This window comes from Diplotaxodon limnothrissa, linkage group LG1 (genome assembly GCF_057381915.1).
Source record: "Diplotaxodon limnothrissa isolate DT_005_m linkage group LG1, D_limnothrissa_male_GT1.1, whole genome shotgun sequence".
NCBI lineage: Eukaryota > Metazoa > Chordata > Actinopteri > Cichliformes > Cichlidae > Diplotaxodon > Diplotaxodon limnothrissa.
This window is the reverse complement of record NC_140596.1, coordinates 42552597-42570156: the sequence shown is the minus strand read 5'-3', so window position 1 is coordinate 42570156 and position 17560 is coordinate 42552597. Positions and strand designations below refer to the sequence as shown.

At 41.7% G+C, this 17560-nt stretch overlaps 1 protein-coding gene across 1 annotated transcript in view; it reads right to left on the bottom strand.

Moving 5' to 3' along the window:
* Window positions 1-17560, bottom strand: part of adamts17 (ADAM metallopeptidase with thrombospondin type 1 motif, 17) — a 101239-nt gene that overhangs the window by 48560 nt on the left and 35119 nt on the right. Inside the window, exons 5-7 of the mRNA XM_085350667.1 lie at window positions 17014-17097; window positions 9924-10081; window positions 794-837 (exon numbers count right to left, since the gene is read on the bottom strand). Of these exons, the coding sequence (XP_085206793.1) occupies window positions 794-837; window positions 9924-10081; window positions 17014-17097 (286 nt within the window). The remainder of the gene's footprint in view (window positions 1-793; window positions 838-9923; window positions 10082-17013; window positions 17098-17560) is intronic.

The window sequence follows — 17560 nt, the reverse complement described above, 5'->3', positions numbered from 1 at the left end:
TTTCTGTTACTGTTCTTATTATTGGAGCAATTAATTTCTTAATTAATAAAGTATTCTGATTCTGAAAAAGAGTTTTGACAGTGTTTTGTATGCTTAGTTTTTGAGATCCAGTATCAGAGAAATATTAATACTCAACTCAAAATGTTTTGTCTTGCCATGAAGACAACTGTCAGAATTGTTGTCATGTCTTCTTATTGAAGAAGACATGACGATCACATTTTACAGTATACTCATTCTGGTCAGACTTTTCAGTCACTCAAAAGTCTGTAAGCCTGATCTTTGCTTGCCAGTCATACTAGCAATAATGATGACATAAACTGTGCAACTGAAATTGTAAAATGAGAGCTTTTGCATACGGGACACTTGTCCTTGTATGAAGAGACAAAAGCAGGGAGGCTTGTTTTTTCTGGTAAAGTGAAATTAATGATTATAAAGAACTCAGTGTGAGGTTTGGGGTCCTACAGTTTACTATTATCTATCATTACATGTTCCTTCAACAGAAATAATCAACGTGACAGAAGCACAAAGAAATCTTCCACATTCATCACGACGTATTACAGAGATTTTTATAGTTGAGGAAAACATGAAAATAAATGGTTCAATTTGATCAAATGTTTAATGATCTCATTTTTTTTGCATTCAATGGACTTTTGAAGTTTAAAGCATGAGGGAAAAGGAAATGCAGGTGGCAGGGTTTCTTGCAGCTGAACCTTTGAGTTCTGTGATTATAGTGAGGGTTCAAGTATGTCTTATGTCAGCTGAGTGAGTGAGTGAGTGAGTGAGTGGTACTCACCCACAGTATCACATGGCTCATCTTTGTGAACACAGAAATCTGTTCTGAAAGAAGAAAAGAAAGAATTTGCAACACTGATTTACTGAGATTAGTTAAAACATTAAAGTAGAGTACATTTACACTTAATATGGATTGTGCTAGAAAAATGATGTCACGGTCCAGCGGCAGACCGTATGGAGCGTGAGTGGAGGACCCAAATGCTTGAACAAAAGGCGAGCCTTTATTGGGCTAATACAAGAGAAACATAAATACAAGGCAAGATCCATGTGGAGTGAAACTAAAACTAAACATAAACTGGAAAAAAATAAATAACTGACAAGCTGTGATGAGACTGTGAAACTGGGAAACAACTATGAACCTATAAAACTATGACAATAACTATGACAACTATGACAAGAGGTACATGACTAGACGAGAAGAACAGACATCCTTACAAAGACTGAATGACCACACAGAGACTAAAGACACACAGGAGGTATTTAGGGGAAGTGGAAACACACGAACGTCATGACACCCACAGGGAAAGTGAAACTAAAACAATGAACATATCATCACAAGACCTCTACAAAACAACACAGGAAACGCTGAGAGACGTAGACATGGCACCGGCTTGACAACATGAAACCACACACACAGAAGACATGAACAGACTTATACCAGGGGATATGAAGAGACTCATAACTAAGGAGACATGACAGGACCTAAACCAGGCAACTCAAGGCAGTTAATAATAACGCTAAGACATAAATAATCCCAAAATACAAAATAACTCAACTAAACCCTTAACTTAAAACTCGCACATGAATTAAACACAATATAAACATAAGAAAATAATACAAAATAACACAAAACAATATATCCGATTGGGTTTAAATGAATCTAAATGATTGAAGCCACCTCATAAGATGTGTGTTGTTAAAAAATTTTGCAGCAAATGCAAGTTGCTCTTCTGGACTTCACGATAAAGGGAAAACAATAAAGCAGTGAAAGCTAACCAACTTTGGTGCTAGCAGTATAGACCAGTAAGCTCACAAATTATACTGAGGAAGACAAAGACAGAAGCCAAATAGGTAGATTAGGACAAGATAAGGAAATGGGCCCATCACACTCTGGACACAACCTGTTACAACTCCTCCCCTATGGTAGGCACAGAGTACACCAAAACAACCAGACACCTGTACAGCTCCTTGCTACAGACCATCACTCTGGTGATGACTCCACCACACCTGCTAGTGAATTACAGTGTGCCATATGTACTCCTAAACACCTGATTCTGTTCACCTGGACGTAGCATATTCAGTGGGAGAAACATTTCATCAAACACTTCTTCAGTCTCGGCTAAATGCAGGTTTCCCCAACATTATAAACAGTACATTTGCGTAATAACTAAGAGGGCTATGAGGTCATTTTCTTGATCATTAATTGTCATCACCATTGATCAATAGCCACTGATCAAAGATCACTGATCAATGGCCATGAGTGACTTGACTCCCTGCTCAAACCAGCATTCCTCCCTTTCAAGTATGTGCACATCATAATGGAAAGAGTGGCCACTGGCCTGTAAGTGTAAATAGACTGAATATATATGTTTTTAAATTCCCCTCTTGCCCCTGTGGGCAGTCGATCCCTCGAGCTCGGGTTCTACACCAGAGGCCTGGGAGCTCGAGGCTCCTGCACAGCATCTTTGCTGTTCCTAGGATAGCTTGGGGGTTGTTGAGTGCTCTTATTACCACTGGGACCACTGTTACCCTCACCCTTCACATCTTCTCGAGTTCTTGGTACTTCCTCAGCTTCTTCCTGATGTTACTGTCATTCAGTATAGCCACATCTTTCACTATGGCTGTCTTCTTCTGCTTGCCCACCAATACTAGGTCTGGTTGGTTAGCCATCACCAGTTTGTCTATCTCTATCTGAAAGCCCCACACCATCTTAGCGCCGTCATTCTTGACCACCCAGGAATCCCATTTTGACCTCGGGACTTCAGGGCAATACTCGGCACAGATGTTCCTGTACACTATGCCGGCCACTTGGTTATGGCGTTCCATGTATGCCCTGCCTGCTAGCATCTTGCACCCTGCTGTTATGTGCTGGATTGTCTCTGGGGCATCTCTACACAGACTGCACCTGGGGTCTTGCCTGGTGTGATAGACCCCAGCCTCTATGGATCTTGTGCTCAGAGCTTGTTCTTGTGCTGCCATGATTAGTGCCTCTGTGCTGTCTTTCAGTCCAGCTTTGTCCAGTCACTTTTAGGATTTCTGGATGTGAGTCATTTTTTTTCTGTCTGCCAGTGGTCTCTCCTTCCATGATGGTTCTTCTCCTCGCTTCACTTTTTCTTGGGTTTCTGCTGTCTCTGTCTCTCTGATTCTGATTCTGACAGAGCTGAATTTTAAGTATAATGGCAAAGGCTGTTAAAACTTTATATTATAATTTATAACTAATATAAATTAGCAAAGAAATTCATGCAAATTGATAGGTTTGTAGCTTAAACCTATTCGCTGGAACGCTCAAGACAATTCAACTGCACAGCAAAAAGCATTGAACACCAAGCAGAGCTCTTTATGATTCTTGTACACGAGGGAGACCAAGTGGACAAGCGCCGTTCCTTCACTTGACCCCAGTCGCTCTTGTCTGCTACCCTGTAACACTGCTCTTTTATATAGACATAGGTTCATTAACATATGACGTCTACATACACACAAAGAGTACCTTGCCTGTGCATTGTGTAAGTGTGTGTGTGTGTGTGTGTGCGTGTGTGTGTGGTGTGCGCGTGTGTGTGTGCGCGTGTGTGTGTGTGTGTGTGGTCAGTGTGTGACCCCATAACCAACTTCCCTAAACCTGCTGGTCTAGAAGTCCGGACGTTTATCCTACCATGAAACAATAAGAGCAGGTAGACCTCTCCCATGCTCCCAGGATGTGGGTGTGAATGCCAGAACCCTCTGGAATGCACACAAAGTCTTTGCAGACTGCTAAGGATCAGACCCCAATCAATATGACATCGACTATAAACTCTAAGCATATATGAGTAAATATTTCTAAGCATAAATGACAATCAACAATACAAATCTAACATTTATTGCACATACAAACATCAGGAGATAACCTCAAGGATGAGAACTTTTCTGTAAGTGTGATTGTCTTCATAAGAAGTTTGTGAGTTCCCAAGGAAAGGTAATACATCATGAGCATAAAGGCTTACTTTATGGTCTGTATTTTCAGTTTTAACTTGACATTTTGTCGAATTGGTGCTGCTAGTGGCTCAATGAAAATGACAAAAGTGAGGGGGAAACTGGACAGGCCTCGTCTGGCGCCTCTTTGTAGCTGGAAGCTTTGGGAAGTAGGATGGTTAGTTATAGCACAAGCATTTGTGAAGCCTTATAGTGTTTTGATCCAATCGATGAAGAATGAACCAAATAGGTTATAAGTAAGGTTCCCAGTCGAATCCTTAATAGAGTAAATCTTTTTTTTCTTTATTTAGCTTTGACTGGTTAACAAACATTTTCCAGATTTATTACCATGTCCAAAGTTCTCCAAATGCAACCTGGTGTATTAAGTCTTCCGTAGGGCTGGGCGATATATCGAGTTTTTTTTAAAAATATCGATATATTTTCATACGAGATATAAGATGTGACAATATCGTTTATATCGATATAGTCTATGTTACGTTGTGGAGCCGCAGGTTTGCCTCTCTTTCGTCCACTTTTGTCTCTATGCAACGTTACTCGGCCTCGCCTCTCCTTCACTGAATACAACTCCCCCTCCCCCATAGCTTCACCTGCAGGCAATGACAAGATGAAAGCGGAAAATCTCCGTTAGCGAGTTACCGCGGATCGCCCCGTGCGTGGGGCTGGACGGCGTCAACGTGTTAGCGAGCTAACCGCGCTAACGAGCTAACCGCGCTAACGACTGTACGGCCTAAAATCCTTTCATTTTCTCAAAACTCGACAGTGCGCCTTATGTATGTGCTTACTGACCGCGAACCGATTTTATGTGGTACACAGCGCTCAGCAATCTGTCAAAAAATGTTTTAATATGACTTTGCTAAGCTACGGAGCTGCACCGCTTGATGGATTGTCGGAGGATTACGGCTACCGAGGAGGAGCCTCGCGGAGTGATACGTACTGTGCTTCAACGTAATATTACCGTACTGTGTGTATAAGGACCACAAATGGCACCTGTAAGAGACGTGGTGCAGCTGTGAAATCTGTCTCTTTGTTATTACGCTCAGCGTCTATTAGTTTACATTTTGACTGCACAATTGTGAGCTTTTTGTTATGCACAAAAACAACATTGTTTTCTTTTATTTATGGACCATGATTATTTAATAAATGCTGATAATTTGGAGTTTTCTCTATTTCGGGCAGAAATACTTCGAAGATGGAGATAAACCTGGCAAACTGCTTGCAAGATATATTAAACAAAAAGAAGCTCAGACTATCATAGCAGCAATTAGAGCACAGGATGGCACTATGGTGTCAAAACCCTCTGAAGTGAATGAAGCCTTCAGAGATTTCTATATGCAACTCTACTCCTCAGAAATGCAAGCAAACTCTCAGGAAATTAACAGTTTTCTCTCCCCCCTCAACCTCCCAACTCTCTCTAGGACACAGGTGGACTCCCTGGACGCCCCAATTTCAAAGGAAGAGATCTTAAGGGTAATCAAAAATCTCCCAATTGACAAGGCCCCTGGGTTGGATGGGTTTACAGCAGAGTTTTACAGGAACTTTGCAGAGGAGCTCTCCCCTTTACTCCTGCAAATGTTTGAGGAAGCCCTGGATAAGGGCAGCCTGCCACCAACACTGTCAGAGGCACTTATTTCCCTTGTCTTAAAGAAAAACAAAGACCCGCTTGACTGTAAGAGTTACAGGCCAATAAGCTTGATCAATTGTGATTGCAAAATTTTAGCCAAGTTACTAGCAACCAGATTAGATAAGGTCATGACTTACTTAATACACCCCGACCAAGTTGGCTTTATTCGGACTCGCTGCTCTGCCGATAATATTAGACGCCTAATTGATATTATGTGGGCAACCCAGAATAAATCCCCTACGGGGGACTTTTCTCCAGCTATAGCCCTCTCCCTAGATGCAGAGAAAGCATTCGACAGGGTAGAGTGGCGTTTTCTATTTTGTGTAATGGAAGCATTTGGCTTTGGCCCAAAATTCATAAGGTGGGTCAAACTTCTCTACAACAATCCAAGAGCATCAATACTAACGAACCGTATTATATCACAGTCCTTCGACCTCCACAGAGGTAGAAGACAGGACTGCCCACTGAGTCCTCTGCTTTTTGCTTTAGAGCCTCTGGCAGCGACAATACGTAGAGACCCTGATTTTCCAGGTATCCAGGTCCACAATAATAACCACAAATTGATGCTCTATGCTGATGACGCCCTGGTCCTAATATCACAGCCAGAACGATCTCTACCTGCTCTCTTGAGAATTATTAACCAGTTCTCTAATATATCAGGATATAGAGTAAATTGGTCAAAGTCTGAAGCGCTCCCTCTGACAGCCTTCTGCCCCAAAACCCTGTTCCAGCCAGGGGATTTCAGCTGGCCTCAGACTGGTATTAAATACTTAGGCATTACATTCCCCCGTTTGTTACACAACATAGTCCAGGCTAATTTTGAACCTCTATTGGACAAGTTCAGAACCGACATAATTAGATGGTCCCCTTTGTTCCTCACCCTTTGGGGTAAAGTTAACATCATCAAAATGAATTGTGCTCCAAAATTTAATTACCTACTACAAACACTCCCGCTAAAAATCCCATCAAAATATTTCCATCAATTTGACAGATTATGCAACCAATTCATATGGAATAACAGACGCCCTAGAATAAAGCTTAAAAAGCTACAGCAACCAGTGGAGTCGGGTGGCCTGGGGGTCCCAAATCTACTATTTTACCATTATGCTTTCAGTCTGAGACACATGGTTCACTGGGCTCTCCCTCCAGAACGAGCCCCCCCATGGCTTAGTCTGGAGAGTACTTTGTGCTCACCACTCCCTCCGATGCACATTTTAACCACCAAGCTCCCACCAGATATACAAACCCACCCCATTCTTTCTTTCCTGCAGACGGTCTGGAAGAAGGTGGCCTTGCTACTAAATTTTAACTCCCACCTTCACACTGAGGCTTCCATATGGCTCAATCCCAAACTCTGCATTAATAAATCGCCGTTTTTCTGGAGACTGTGGGTCCAGAGAAGGATACTTGTTCTCGGAGACCTGTATCAGGGGAGGATTCTCAAGTCCTTCAACGACCTTAAAGCACAGTTTCAGTTGCCACAAAGTCAGTTTTGGAGGTACTTGCAGCTCCGGCACTTATTGCTCAAAACCTTTGGTTCCTCCTCCACACCACCTCCAAATATTGAATATCTCAGCTACATCAAAAAAATCTTTGGGGGGGGTCGTGAAGTCTCTAAATATTACTCAATGCTTGTTACGGGCACGAGTAAAGGACTACCTGCCCTCCGGTTAGCTTGGGAATCTGACCTTGGTGTGGCTTTTACAGATCAGGAATGGACTGCAATGTTGCAGAATAGTAAAAAGGTGTCCAGGGAACTTAGAACGAGACTGATCCAATTCAAATTACTACACCGAATTTACTGGTCGCCACACAGACTGTATAGGGCGAACCTCATTCAGTCCCCTGAATGCTGGAGATGTCAGACTGGGGTAGGCACATTGACCCATATGATTTGGAGCTGTCCTAAAACCCAAATCTTTTGGACTGAGATACATGACTTTATCAAATCAACCATACGATGGGATATTCCTTTTTCACCAAGACTATTTGTGTTGGGAGACCCATCACTCCTTAACTATGCTCCACCTAAGGCTGCTGAGTGGGTACAGACTGCATTGATGCTGGGGCGTAAACTCATTATCTCCCAGTGGAAGGCCCCCTCCACCCCACCTGTCTCTGTATGGCATATTCAACTAGGGAGACTCGCTGCACTAGAACAACTCTCATACAGGCTCCTGAATAAAGTGGAGAGTTTCCATCTGAAGTGGGATCCATATCTGTCCAGAATAAAACGAACAGACTAGACCCTAGAGTGGGATAGTCATTGGAATTCTGATGAAGCACTCTCAGGGATGTCAGAGTGTGGCATGCAGTAAGACCCACATAGTCAAAGGCTGGCTGTTTTTGTTTCTTTTTTTTCTTTTTTCCTTTTTTGTTTGTTGTTGTTTTTGTTTTTCTTTCCATGCTTTTGTTTATCTCTTGCTTTGTTTGCCCCCCCCTCATTTTGGTTTGGTATTCTCTACTGTTCTGCTGCTATGCTGATGTTTTTTTTATGCGATGTAATCTGTCTCCGCAGTGGACTGTAGTGTTCTAAAAAGTACAATAAAATATTAATCATAAAAAAAAATAAATGCTGATAATTTATTTTTGAGTAATTTCTTCATGTACATCTACGCTGTATGTAAAGAAAATGCCCGTGTGACATCTGGGACACAGTGTGACTAAGAACTCTCTTTTTGTTCTTAACTTATGGCTTTTAAAAAAAAATATCAAGATATATATCTTATATCGCCATCCAGCTAAAAAATATCGAGATATGAATTTTGGGTCATATCGCCCAGCCCTAGTCTTCCGTTCTTAATGGGTGGTGTGACTGTTTCTTGTGTTAGAGAGGCAGACGCTGGCACCACTGATGTTGATCAAATGAATATGAGTGTCTGTGATATCCTTCATAATGGAGCTGCTAACTTAAAAACGGTCTAAGCGAGAATGTGCATGGTTTACTGGTGAAAGGAAGGTGTAATCAGACATGAGTGTGTCTACGTTGTATGGTTGTATGTGTCTGTGCTGTATATTTATGTAGTTAACTGCAGCACTGTGGACAAAGCAAACATGACGGCTGTGTAAATGAACTGCTTATTCATCAATGTTACGACTCTAGAAGATTATTTTGTTGCTTGTATACTAAGATGCAGCTTTCTTTCTCCTGTGCCAACATTATGCTTGACCCTGTCGATCGGAGAAGTGCAAGTATATGGGATCTCTTTTAATGAAGCGATATCCTGCTTCCTGCCTCTGGGCAGTTACGTTCTGACAGGCACTAGGGTAATAAAGATTTAGGGGGGACCCTATATAAGTAGAGCCCGGTTCCTTTGTTCAGTTGAATTCTTCACTACAACGCCAAAGTGCCTTGTGCTGACTGAACTCCTTCTTGCAAGAATAAAACCTCCTCTTTAATGCACTCAATTTCCACAACAACTTGGTATCAGAAGTGACACCTACACTGATACAGACAACAATTAAACATTTAGAGCAGAAGGATTCTGCTCTAAATGTAAAATACTCACACGAAGCTTTTCTCACTTATACTTTGATTATTACCGGCAAAGATATTGAATGTAGGATAGATTCTGGTGCCACGCACTCATCATCAGAGCAGCTGACATTCCTGAGCAACCTGCTCTGAAAGGCCATTTCATGTGTTCTGTGCAGAGATTGATGTCTTATTTTACACCTCATGGCATTAAGGGTTATAAAAACAGAAAACATTGTCACATCTCAAACTTCGACATGATTGAGGACCAGTATATATATGAATGGCTGCCGGTAATCACACTCTTTGTGCAGCTGTTCTTCAGAAGGCTCATAAGCATGTCTCAGCATCTCTCACAGAAGTTGATTTTATGCTACCAACAAACTTGAATTGTATTGCATCTCTGCAGGTCCTGACATAAGATTTGAAACCCAGTGGTTAAAAGTGTTTAATTATGTCATCACTGCTGACTGCATGTACTGGCAAGACAGCACGTGCTTCTTCACTGTCTGTCTCACCCCACCTCAGTGGGAGTTATTCAGTATTTATCATTCTGCACCTCACACATCTCTGAGCAAACAAACATAAATGCTGCCAAGACATTGGTGTATTTGCCTATAAGTATCAGGCAGCACATGATTGGACCCTAATAGAACAAGACAGAGTTTTCTATTCACCATCTTCTATGGCACTGGTCTGGCCTGGGGAGTGGGGGAACTGCGGAGTCACATTTATATAATGCTCAGGTTTTTGCTCTGACGGGGAACAACAGTCAGACTCAATAACATGGCAGCTCTCTTCCTCACAGTGAAGTTCTAAGAAGCTTTAAAACAGTTCATAGCTGCATACCTGGTGACCAATACAGCACTGTCCACTGGAGGGATATCATCTCTTCCACCGGGAACATGGTTGGTACCAAGGTACCAAGGCCCACCAAATTCTTGATGCTGCCAGTGACAGAAGCTCTCCAGAGATCTTTCTCCATGATGGCCCACCTTTAGCTTTTCCTGGAGAACAAAGACACTAAATTAATTTAATTCTGATAATAATGGAAAAAAAAATTGGGACTTATGCACAATGAACATTATGTCATTAGGCTAGTTGGTTTGACACAACAAAATGGCTGAAGGCGAAGCCAATAGGTGCTTTGATAACCTACTCAAAAACCCAATGGCCAGTGAGGAGGATAGAACAGCATGTGAGTCCGTCTGCTGTAAGGAAGCTTCCTTGGATCACTTGTTTGGGGATCTTCCCTGCATAACCATGATGTTTTAGAAGGGACACACATCTTCCAAAAAGTTTAATTTTTATCTTATCAGTCCACAGAGTATTTCCAAAAAAGTTTAGGGGATCGTCAAGATGTTTTCCGGCAAAATTGAGACAAGCCTTTATGTTCCTTTTTCATTTTAGACCTCCATTGTTGCTCAGTCTCTTTCTTATGATGGAGTCATAAACACTAACCTTAACTGAGGCAAGTGAGGGCTGCAGTTCTTTGGATATTGTTCTGGGGTCTTTTGTAGCCTCTTGGATAAGTCACCGCTGCACTACTCTGGTAATTTTGCTCTGCCAGCCACTCCTGAGAAGGTTCATCACTGTTCTATGTTTTGACTTTATAGCCTTTCCCAGACTAAGAGATCTCAATTACTTTGTTTCTCATTCGCTGCTGAATTTCATTGGATCTGCAGATGGTCTAATGATGCTTTGTTTAGGCAGGTGAATGATGAATGGTAAATGGTAAATGGCCTGTATTTGTATAGCGCTTTACAGTACAGTAATCCAATCTTGAAGAAACAAAAGCATGAATAACAGTTTTCAAGTCTGTTTGCGGGATAATATTACTTAGCTTAACAATATTTTGTAACTAATATAAACATGAATTAACCAGAGTATGAACATGAACATCTGAGGGAAAACCAGACTCAAAATTTGCCCCGATGTTTCTGATGGAAGACTTGGCATAAGAGGCTAACGGACCAAGAGTTTCCATTATTGAAATTTACGCTCTTCTGGAGCACAATCAGGAATTTCAGCTTTTCCTGATTAAGTTGAAGAAAAGTTCTATCCATCCAGACTTTTACAAACCCTAAGCACTTGTGTAAGACATGCAGATTCAATACCTCATTAGGCTTAAAATGGATGTATAAATGAATATCATCTGTGTAGCAGGTATATGAGACCTCTACTCAAAATGTGTTGAAGAGGGATCATGTAAACCAGAAATAGTAAGGTCCCCAAAAAAGAACCCTGAGGTACACCAAAATTAAGATGGCTTAAGGAAGACCTATAATTGGAAGCAGCCACACAAAGAGAACAATCAGAAAGATATGAAGTAAACAGTTGTAAGGCAGATCCTGATACACTGGCCCAATACCTCAACCTGTCAAGATCTGGTGATCACTGTATCACCAGATCTCGCTTGGTTGATACAGTGGTTGAGAACAGAACAATTTCCTGTGTCACTAGACACTCTGACAAGAGCTCTCTCCTTTGAATGTCCTTTACAGAACTCAGATTGAAATTTATCAAGAATGCTGTATTTATCTAAAGCAGCAGTTAGCTTAGCTTATCAATAATCTTGGTAAGAAATGGTAATTTAGAGATTGGTCTATAGCTGACCAATAGAAGGGTCAAGTTTGGGCTTTTTTTTAGTATAGGGTGAATAACAGCATTCTTGAAGTAAACCGGACTTAACCAGAGGCCAGAGAGGGATTAGCCATGTGCGTACAAGAACAGATGGACCGAAAAACATCTTTAAACAGGGATCCAGGTAAAATGTCTAAACAACAAGAAGAGGCTCCACAGCATATGGTCATAGTGAATTCTGTCTCTAACTTACTAACATAAACCAATGTAAAACAGCAAACCAACCAACCTCATGACATAACATTCTGTAATGACAGAAGACGGCGCTAAACATGTTTTTTAAACTTAAATTTTAAGCACTTATTTCTTACATTCAGCTTCACAGACAGTATTTAACAATGCTCGAGCATGGTTTAAACTGGCTTTTATAAATGTATGTCTGTGAAGGTTCTCAGTCATCCAGGTCATCGTAGTCAAAGGAGCTTGGAAAGAAAAGCGTCTGGACTTCTTTAAGTTGCTTGAAGACGTTTCACCTCTCATCCGAGAAGCTTCTTCAGTTCTAAGGTCAAATGGTGGAGAGTCCCAGATATAAACCTAGTGGGAGTTTCCCCCCACAGAGGGACAAAAGGACCCCTGATGATCCTCTAATCGCCTGAGCCAAGGTGTGAAACTGGCCGTGGGTCCCAATCAGCCAGAGTTTCGGGTGTGTTCATTGTGAAACCTGGCCCCACCTTATCATGCGAATTCCTGAGGTCAGATGGCCCAGGATGTGAGTGGGCATTAAGGCGTCTGGGAAGGATCTCAAAACTGGATTATAGATGGCAGAGAGTTGGTGTCGTAAACCCCCGCCTCTGTTCAAAGATGGTCGCTCACAGTGCACATAGATGGCTTCTTTCACTCCTCTTTCAAACCATCTGTCCTCTCTGTCCAAAATGTGAACATTGGCATCCTCAAAGAGTGACCTTTGACCTTTAGATGCAGATGGACTGCTGAGTCTTGTCCTGTGGAGGTGGCTCTTCTGTGTTGTGCCATGCGCTTGTGAAGTGGCTGTTTGGTCTCTCCGATGTAGAGGTCTGGGCATTCCTCGCTGCACTGTACAGCATACACCACATTGTTAAGTTTGTGTTTTGGCGTTTTGTCTTTCGGGTGAACCAGTTTGTGTCTGAGTGTGTTGCTGGGTCTGAAATACAGTGGGATGTCATGCTTGGAGAAAACTCTCCTGAGTTCCTCTGATACACCGGCTACATAGGGGATGACAATGTTGTTGCGTCTGTCCTTCTTATCCTCCCTCGCTGGTGTCTGGTCTTCTTTTCTGTGCCTCTTTGCTGACTTTAAGAACGCCCATTTAGGATAGCCGCACGTTTTGAGTGCTTCCTTTACATGTGTGTGTTCCTTCTTTTTCCCTTCAGGCTTAGAGGGAACATGTTCTGCCCGGTGGTGTAGGGTCCTGATTACTCCAAGTTTGTGTTCCAGAGGGTGATGGGAGTCAAAGAGGAGGTACTGGTCCGTGTGTGTGGGCTTCCGGTAAACTTCGATGTTGAGTTTGCCGTTCTCTTCAATGTGCACAGCGCAGTCCAGGAAAGGCAAACAGTCGTCCTTTGTGTCTTCCCTGGTGAACTTGATGTTTTTATCCACAGCGTTAATGTGCGCAGTGAAGGATTCCACTTCTTGTGTCTTGATTTTGACCCAGGTGTCGTCCACATATCTGTACCAGTGGCTGGGTACTCTTCCTTTGAAAGAGCCAAGAGCCTTTCTCTCCACTTCCTCCATGTAAAGGTTGGCTACAATAGGTGACACGGGGGAGTCCATGGCACAGCCATGTTTTTGTCTGTAAAAGCCTTCGTTGTATTTGAAATATGTAGTGGTGAGGCAGAGGTCTAACAGTGTGCAGATCTGATCGGGTGTGAAGTTGGTCCTGTCCTCCAAGGAGCTGTCTTCTTGTAGTCGTTTTCTGACAGTCTCCACGGCCTCCGTGGTGGGTATGCAAGTGACAACATTGTCAACATTGTCATCCCCTATGTAGCTGGTGTATCAGAGAAACTCAGGAGAGTTTTCTCCAAGCATGACATCCCGGTGCATTTCAGAACCAGCAACACGCTCAGACACAAACTGGTTCACCCAAAAGACAAAACGCCAAAACACAAACTTAACAATGTGGTGTCTGCTGTACAGTGTAGCGAGGAATGCCCAGACCTCTACATTGGAGAGACCAAACAGCCACTTCACAAGCGCATGGCACAACACAGAAGAGCCACCTCCACAGGACAAGACTCAGCAGTCCATCTGCATCTTAAGGTCAAAGGTCACTCTTTGAGGATGCCAACGTTCACATTTTGGACAGAGAGGACAGATGCTTTGAAAGAGGAGTGAAAGAAGCATCTATGTCCACTGTGAGCGACCATCTTTGAACAGAGGCGGGGTTTAGAACACCAACTCTCTGCCATCTATAATCCAGTTTTGAGATCCTTCCCAGACGCCTTAACACCCACTCACATCCTGGGCCATCTGACCTCAGGAATTCGCATGATAAGGTGGGGCCAGGTTTCACAATGAACACACCCGAAACTCTGGCTGATTGGGACCCACACCCAGTTTCCCACCTTGGCTCAGGCAGTTAGAGGATCATCAAGGGGTCCTTTTGTCCCTCTGTGGGGGGAAACTCCCACTAGGTTTATATCTGGGACTCTCCACCATTTGACCTTAGAACCGAAGAAGCTTCTCGGATGAGAGGTGAAACGTCTTCAAGCAACTTAAAGAAGTCCAGACGCTTTTCTTTGCAAGCTCCTTAGACTTTTATAAATGTAGTGTTTCATTTTCACTTTAACTTTAAGTACTTACTTTTTAAGGTTTTTAAGAACATGCTTAGCACCATCTTATGCCAGTACACGATGTGATGTCACTGGGTTGGGTGGTTGATTGATTGGGTTCAACTGACAAACATTAGTTCATATTAGTTAACTAACAAAAGCACCAACAACTCAGGGGAAAAATAAGGACACTAAAACTAAAAAAGCAGTCTAAGGAGGTCACGTTTCCACTGCTCCTGGCTGCAACAATGAGTTTTATGTTAAGAAACCAATGATTTCAGTCTGTCTCTTTAGCAGTAAGTGCTTCTTTGATGTTTGACTACCTACACAGACACAGGGAAATCCACCTGTTAGCTGTAATATTTAGGTTTGTAAAGCACTTTATAAATGAGCACTGTGTGGACGAGAGCCTGTTTGAATCAGGTGGTTCGTGGGACCGACAAGCTGGAGACTCTGGTCTGGTCGCGTGTACTGAGCTGATGCCATAAGCAGTATTTTATGCAATACAATAATCTTAAACACAACAACATAACAGCTTACTACATGCAAATCACACCACAAACATAACTATGTTTCTTACTGAAGCAGGATTGGGAAAGAAAAGACGTTGATGTATGCGATGAAAAAAGCAAAACAAAAAACAGACTCAGAGGAAAAGATGCCACGACTTTTTTAAAGACCTTTTTTATCCCTCAAGTCATGTCCCTGAATGGATTACTTCATATTAGAAGTGAAGAAAAGCAAAGCCCAAATGTGAGCGAGTGACCCCTTTTTACTAAATTTAGAGTGTCAGACACCAGGTTGTTGGTCTGGGGACTCAAAAAGATTCTGCTCAATGCTATACTTATTTACACTGTGGAGGAGAGTGCTTTACAAACCTGAGCATTACAGCTAACAGGTAGATTTTTCCATTTCAATGCCACTAGTGTTAAAACTATGCTTCAATAACAGCAATCCTGCCTACCTTTTCATTAGGCCCATTTTCTTTCACGAGCAACCAGCTAGGCTCGGTTCAGAATATCTGGCGAGGCTCAAATCAACATCGCTCCGATTCTGCTCGCCAATGGTGATCTTCTCCTCAACTCAATCAAGCCCCATGTTGGGTGCAGAATTGTCTGTTTTTTTATGAGAGAGAAAACAAATATGCTCAAATTACAAGTTTTCCCAATTTATTATCAAACGGATTTCAGATTACTTTTACATGCCGCCATGGACCTCCATCTCTCTGGCTCAGAGACAAAAGGCTGGTACACCTAGGCAGACAAAATAATTTCCCTCAGGATAAATAAAGTTCTTATCTTATCTTATCTGTATGTATGTTAAGATGATTGGTCAAAAGTTGGAGGAAAGCCTTTAGACCTCATGTACGGCTCACGTTTCAACTTCTACACATTTCTGAACATCTCCTTTTATAGAGATGAAACTTTTGCATGCAACAATGCCATCACCATGGCAACTGCCTCTTGTCCTCTGGTCAGGCCTGTAGAAGGTGGGAGGAATGCATTCCCAAACACCAGAATTTATGGCCCTGTTTTCTTGTATGTATCACAACCCTCACCCACATACCTGACAGGGGGTCATAGTGTAACAGTCTGCATTCAAAACTACCTGATATTACATACATTTGTGCAGTAAAGGATAAACCATATGTGTGATGCAAATTATGAGGTATATAGCCTTAAAGATAAAAATAAATTCTAACACTAGCCAAACAACGGAAGACCCACTTGGACAGAACTGAAAGTGGACGGCATATTCTTCATTTGTTAACATGAAACTTGTTGTTGCAGCCAGGGGGAATACCAAAGTGACCCCCGAAACCGAATTATAGTTTTAGTCTCTTTATATTCCATTTAGTTTTGGCTTTGGTTATTAATTAGCTTACATAAACTAATGTACGTCTATTAGCAGCAAACAACCAACCAACACACCCCCTGGACTACAGTATGTGTGCTTTTTTATTAGTCCTTTATTTATCCAGGTAAAAATCTCATTGAGATTAAAAATCTCATTTCCAAGAGAGACCTGGCATCATGGCAACAAAAGCTACATACCACATAAGTACATAACATTTAAAACAAATACAATATCCCAACATGTGTAAAATAAATAATTTTGCTGCCATTTGTTGTCTTTGTGCGAACTGGAATCAAAGATAGTGAGTTACACTATATGTAATCATTGAATTGTATACATAGTACACCACATTTTAAGAAAACAAGGTTATAAAAGTGAAAGAAATGTCATCATAAAGCAATTTTAACACACTGAAAGGATGCACACAAGGCACACCTTGAGAATAAATCTTTGCATAGATGAAATTTAGAAAAAAGCCTGTAAAGTTTGGCAGATTGTTTTGAAAGAGAAAAAGGGGATTTTTTAATTTCTTTTCTCACACACACACACACACACGCACGCACGCACACACACACACACACACACACACACACACCTCAGAGAGAGGTAATCTCACAAACCTATGAAACTCAGGTTGTTAGGGTTGAAAGCAATTTTAATGTGGGTCAAAGAAGGCGAAATGTCAGACTTACTGGGCGGTTGTAAAGCAGCATCAGCTTGGTGACTCGAATGTCTAGTCTAACTCTGAGACTCGGGTGATGAAACATATTGTAGACCTGAAAGAAAGAATTAGTACAACTGAACCATGTGAAAGGTCATATAAAGGAAAAAAATCATCAACATACTTGAGTGAATGTCAAAATTTATGGGACAATTTTCTGATAACATCCATTAGAAATAATGCATGAATGGATGGATAACCTGCTAATGCAAATAAACAAACTGACTATTGCAAATGAATATTTTAATCCACTTGGATTAGATAGTTGACATCAACATCACACTTTTCTATAGACATAAATTAAACAACTCTACCTAACATAGCCTAAACAGATATTAACTGGTTATGTATTTTAAAAGGTTTGGGGTTTGTTAATTTGGTTATGAGCAGCATTATTGTGCAGTGGTGCAAACACACAACTAGCTTGTCATGTTAACTGGTGATTCTAAATTGGCTCTAAGTGTAAGAGAGTGTAGTTGCCTGCATTAATGTTGTGAGTATAAGGGTAACACACTCGA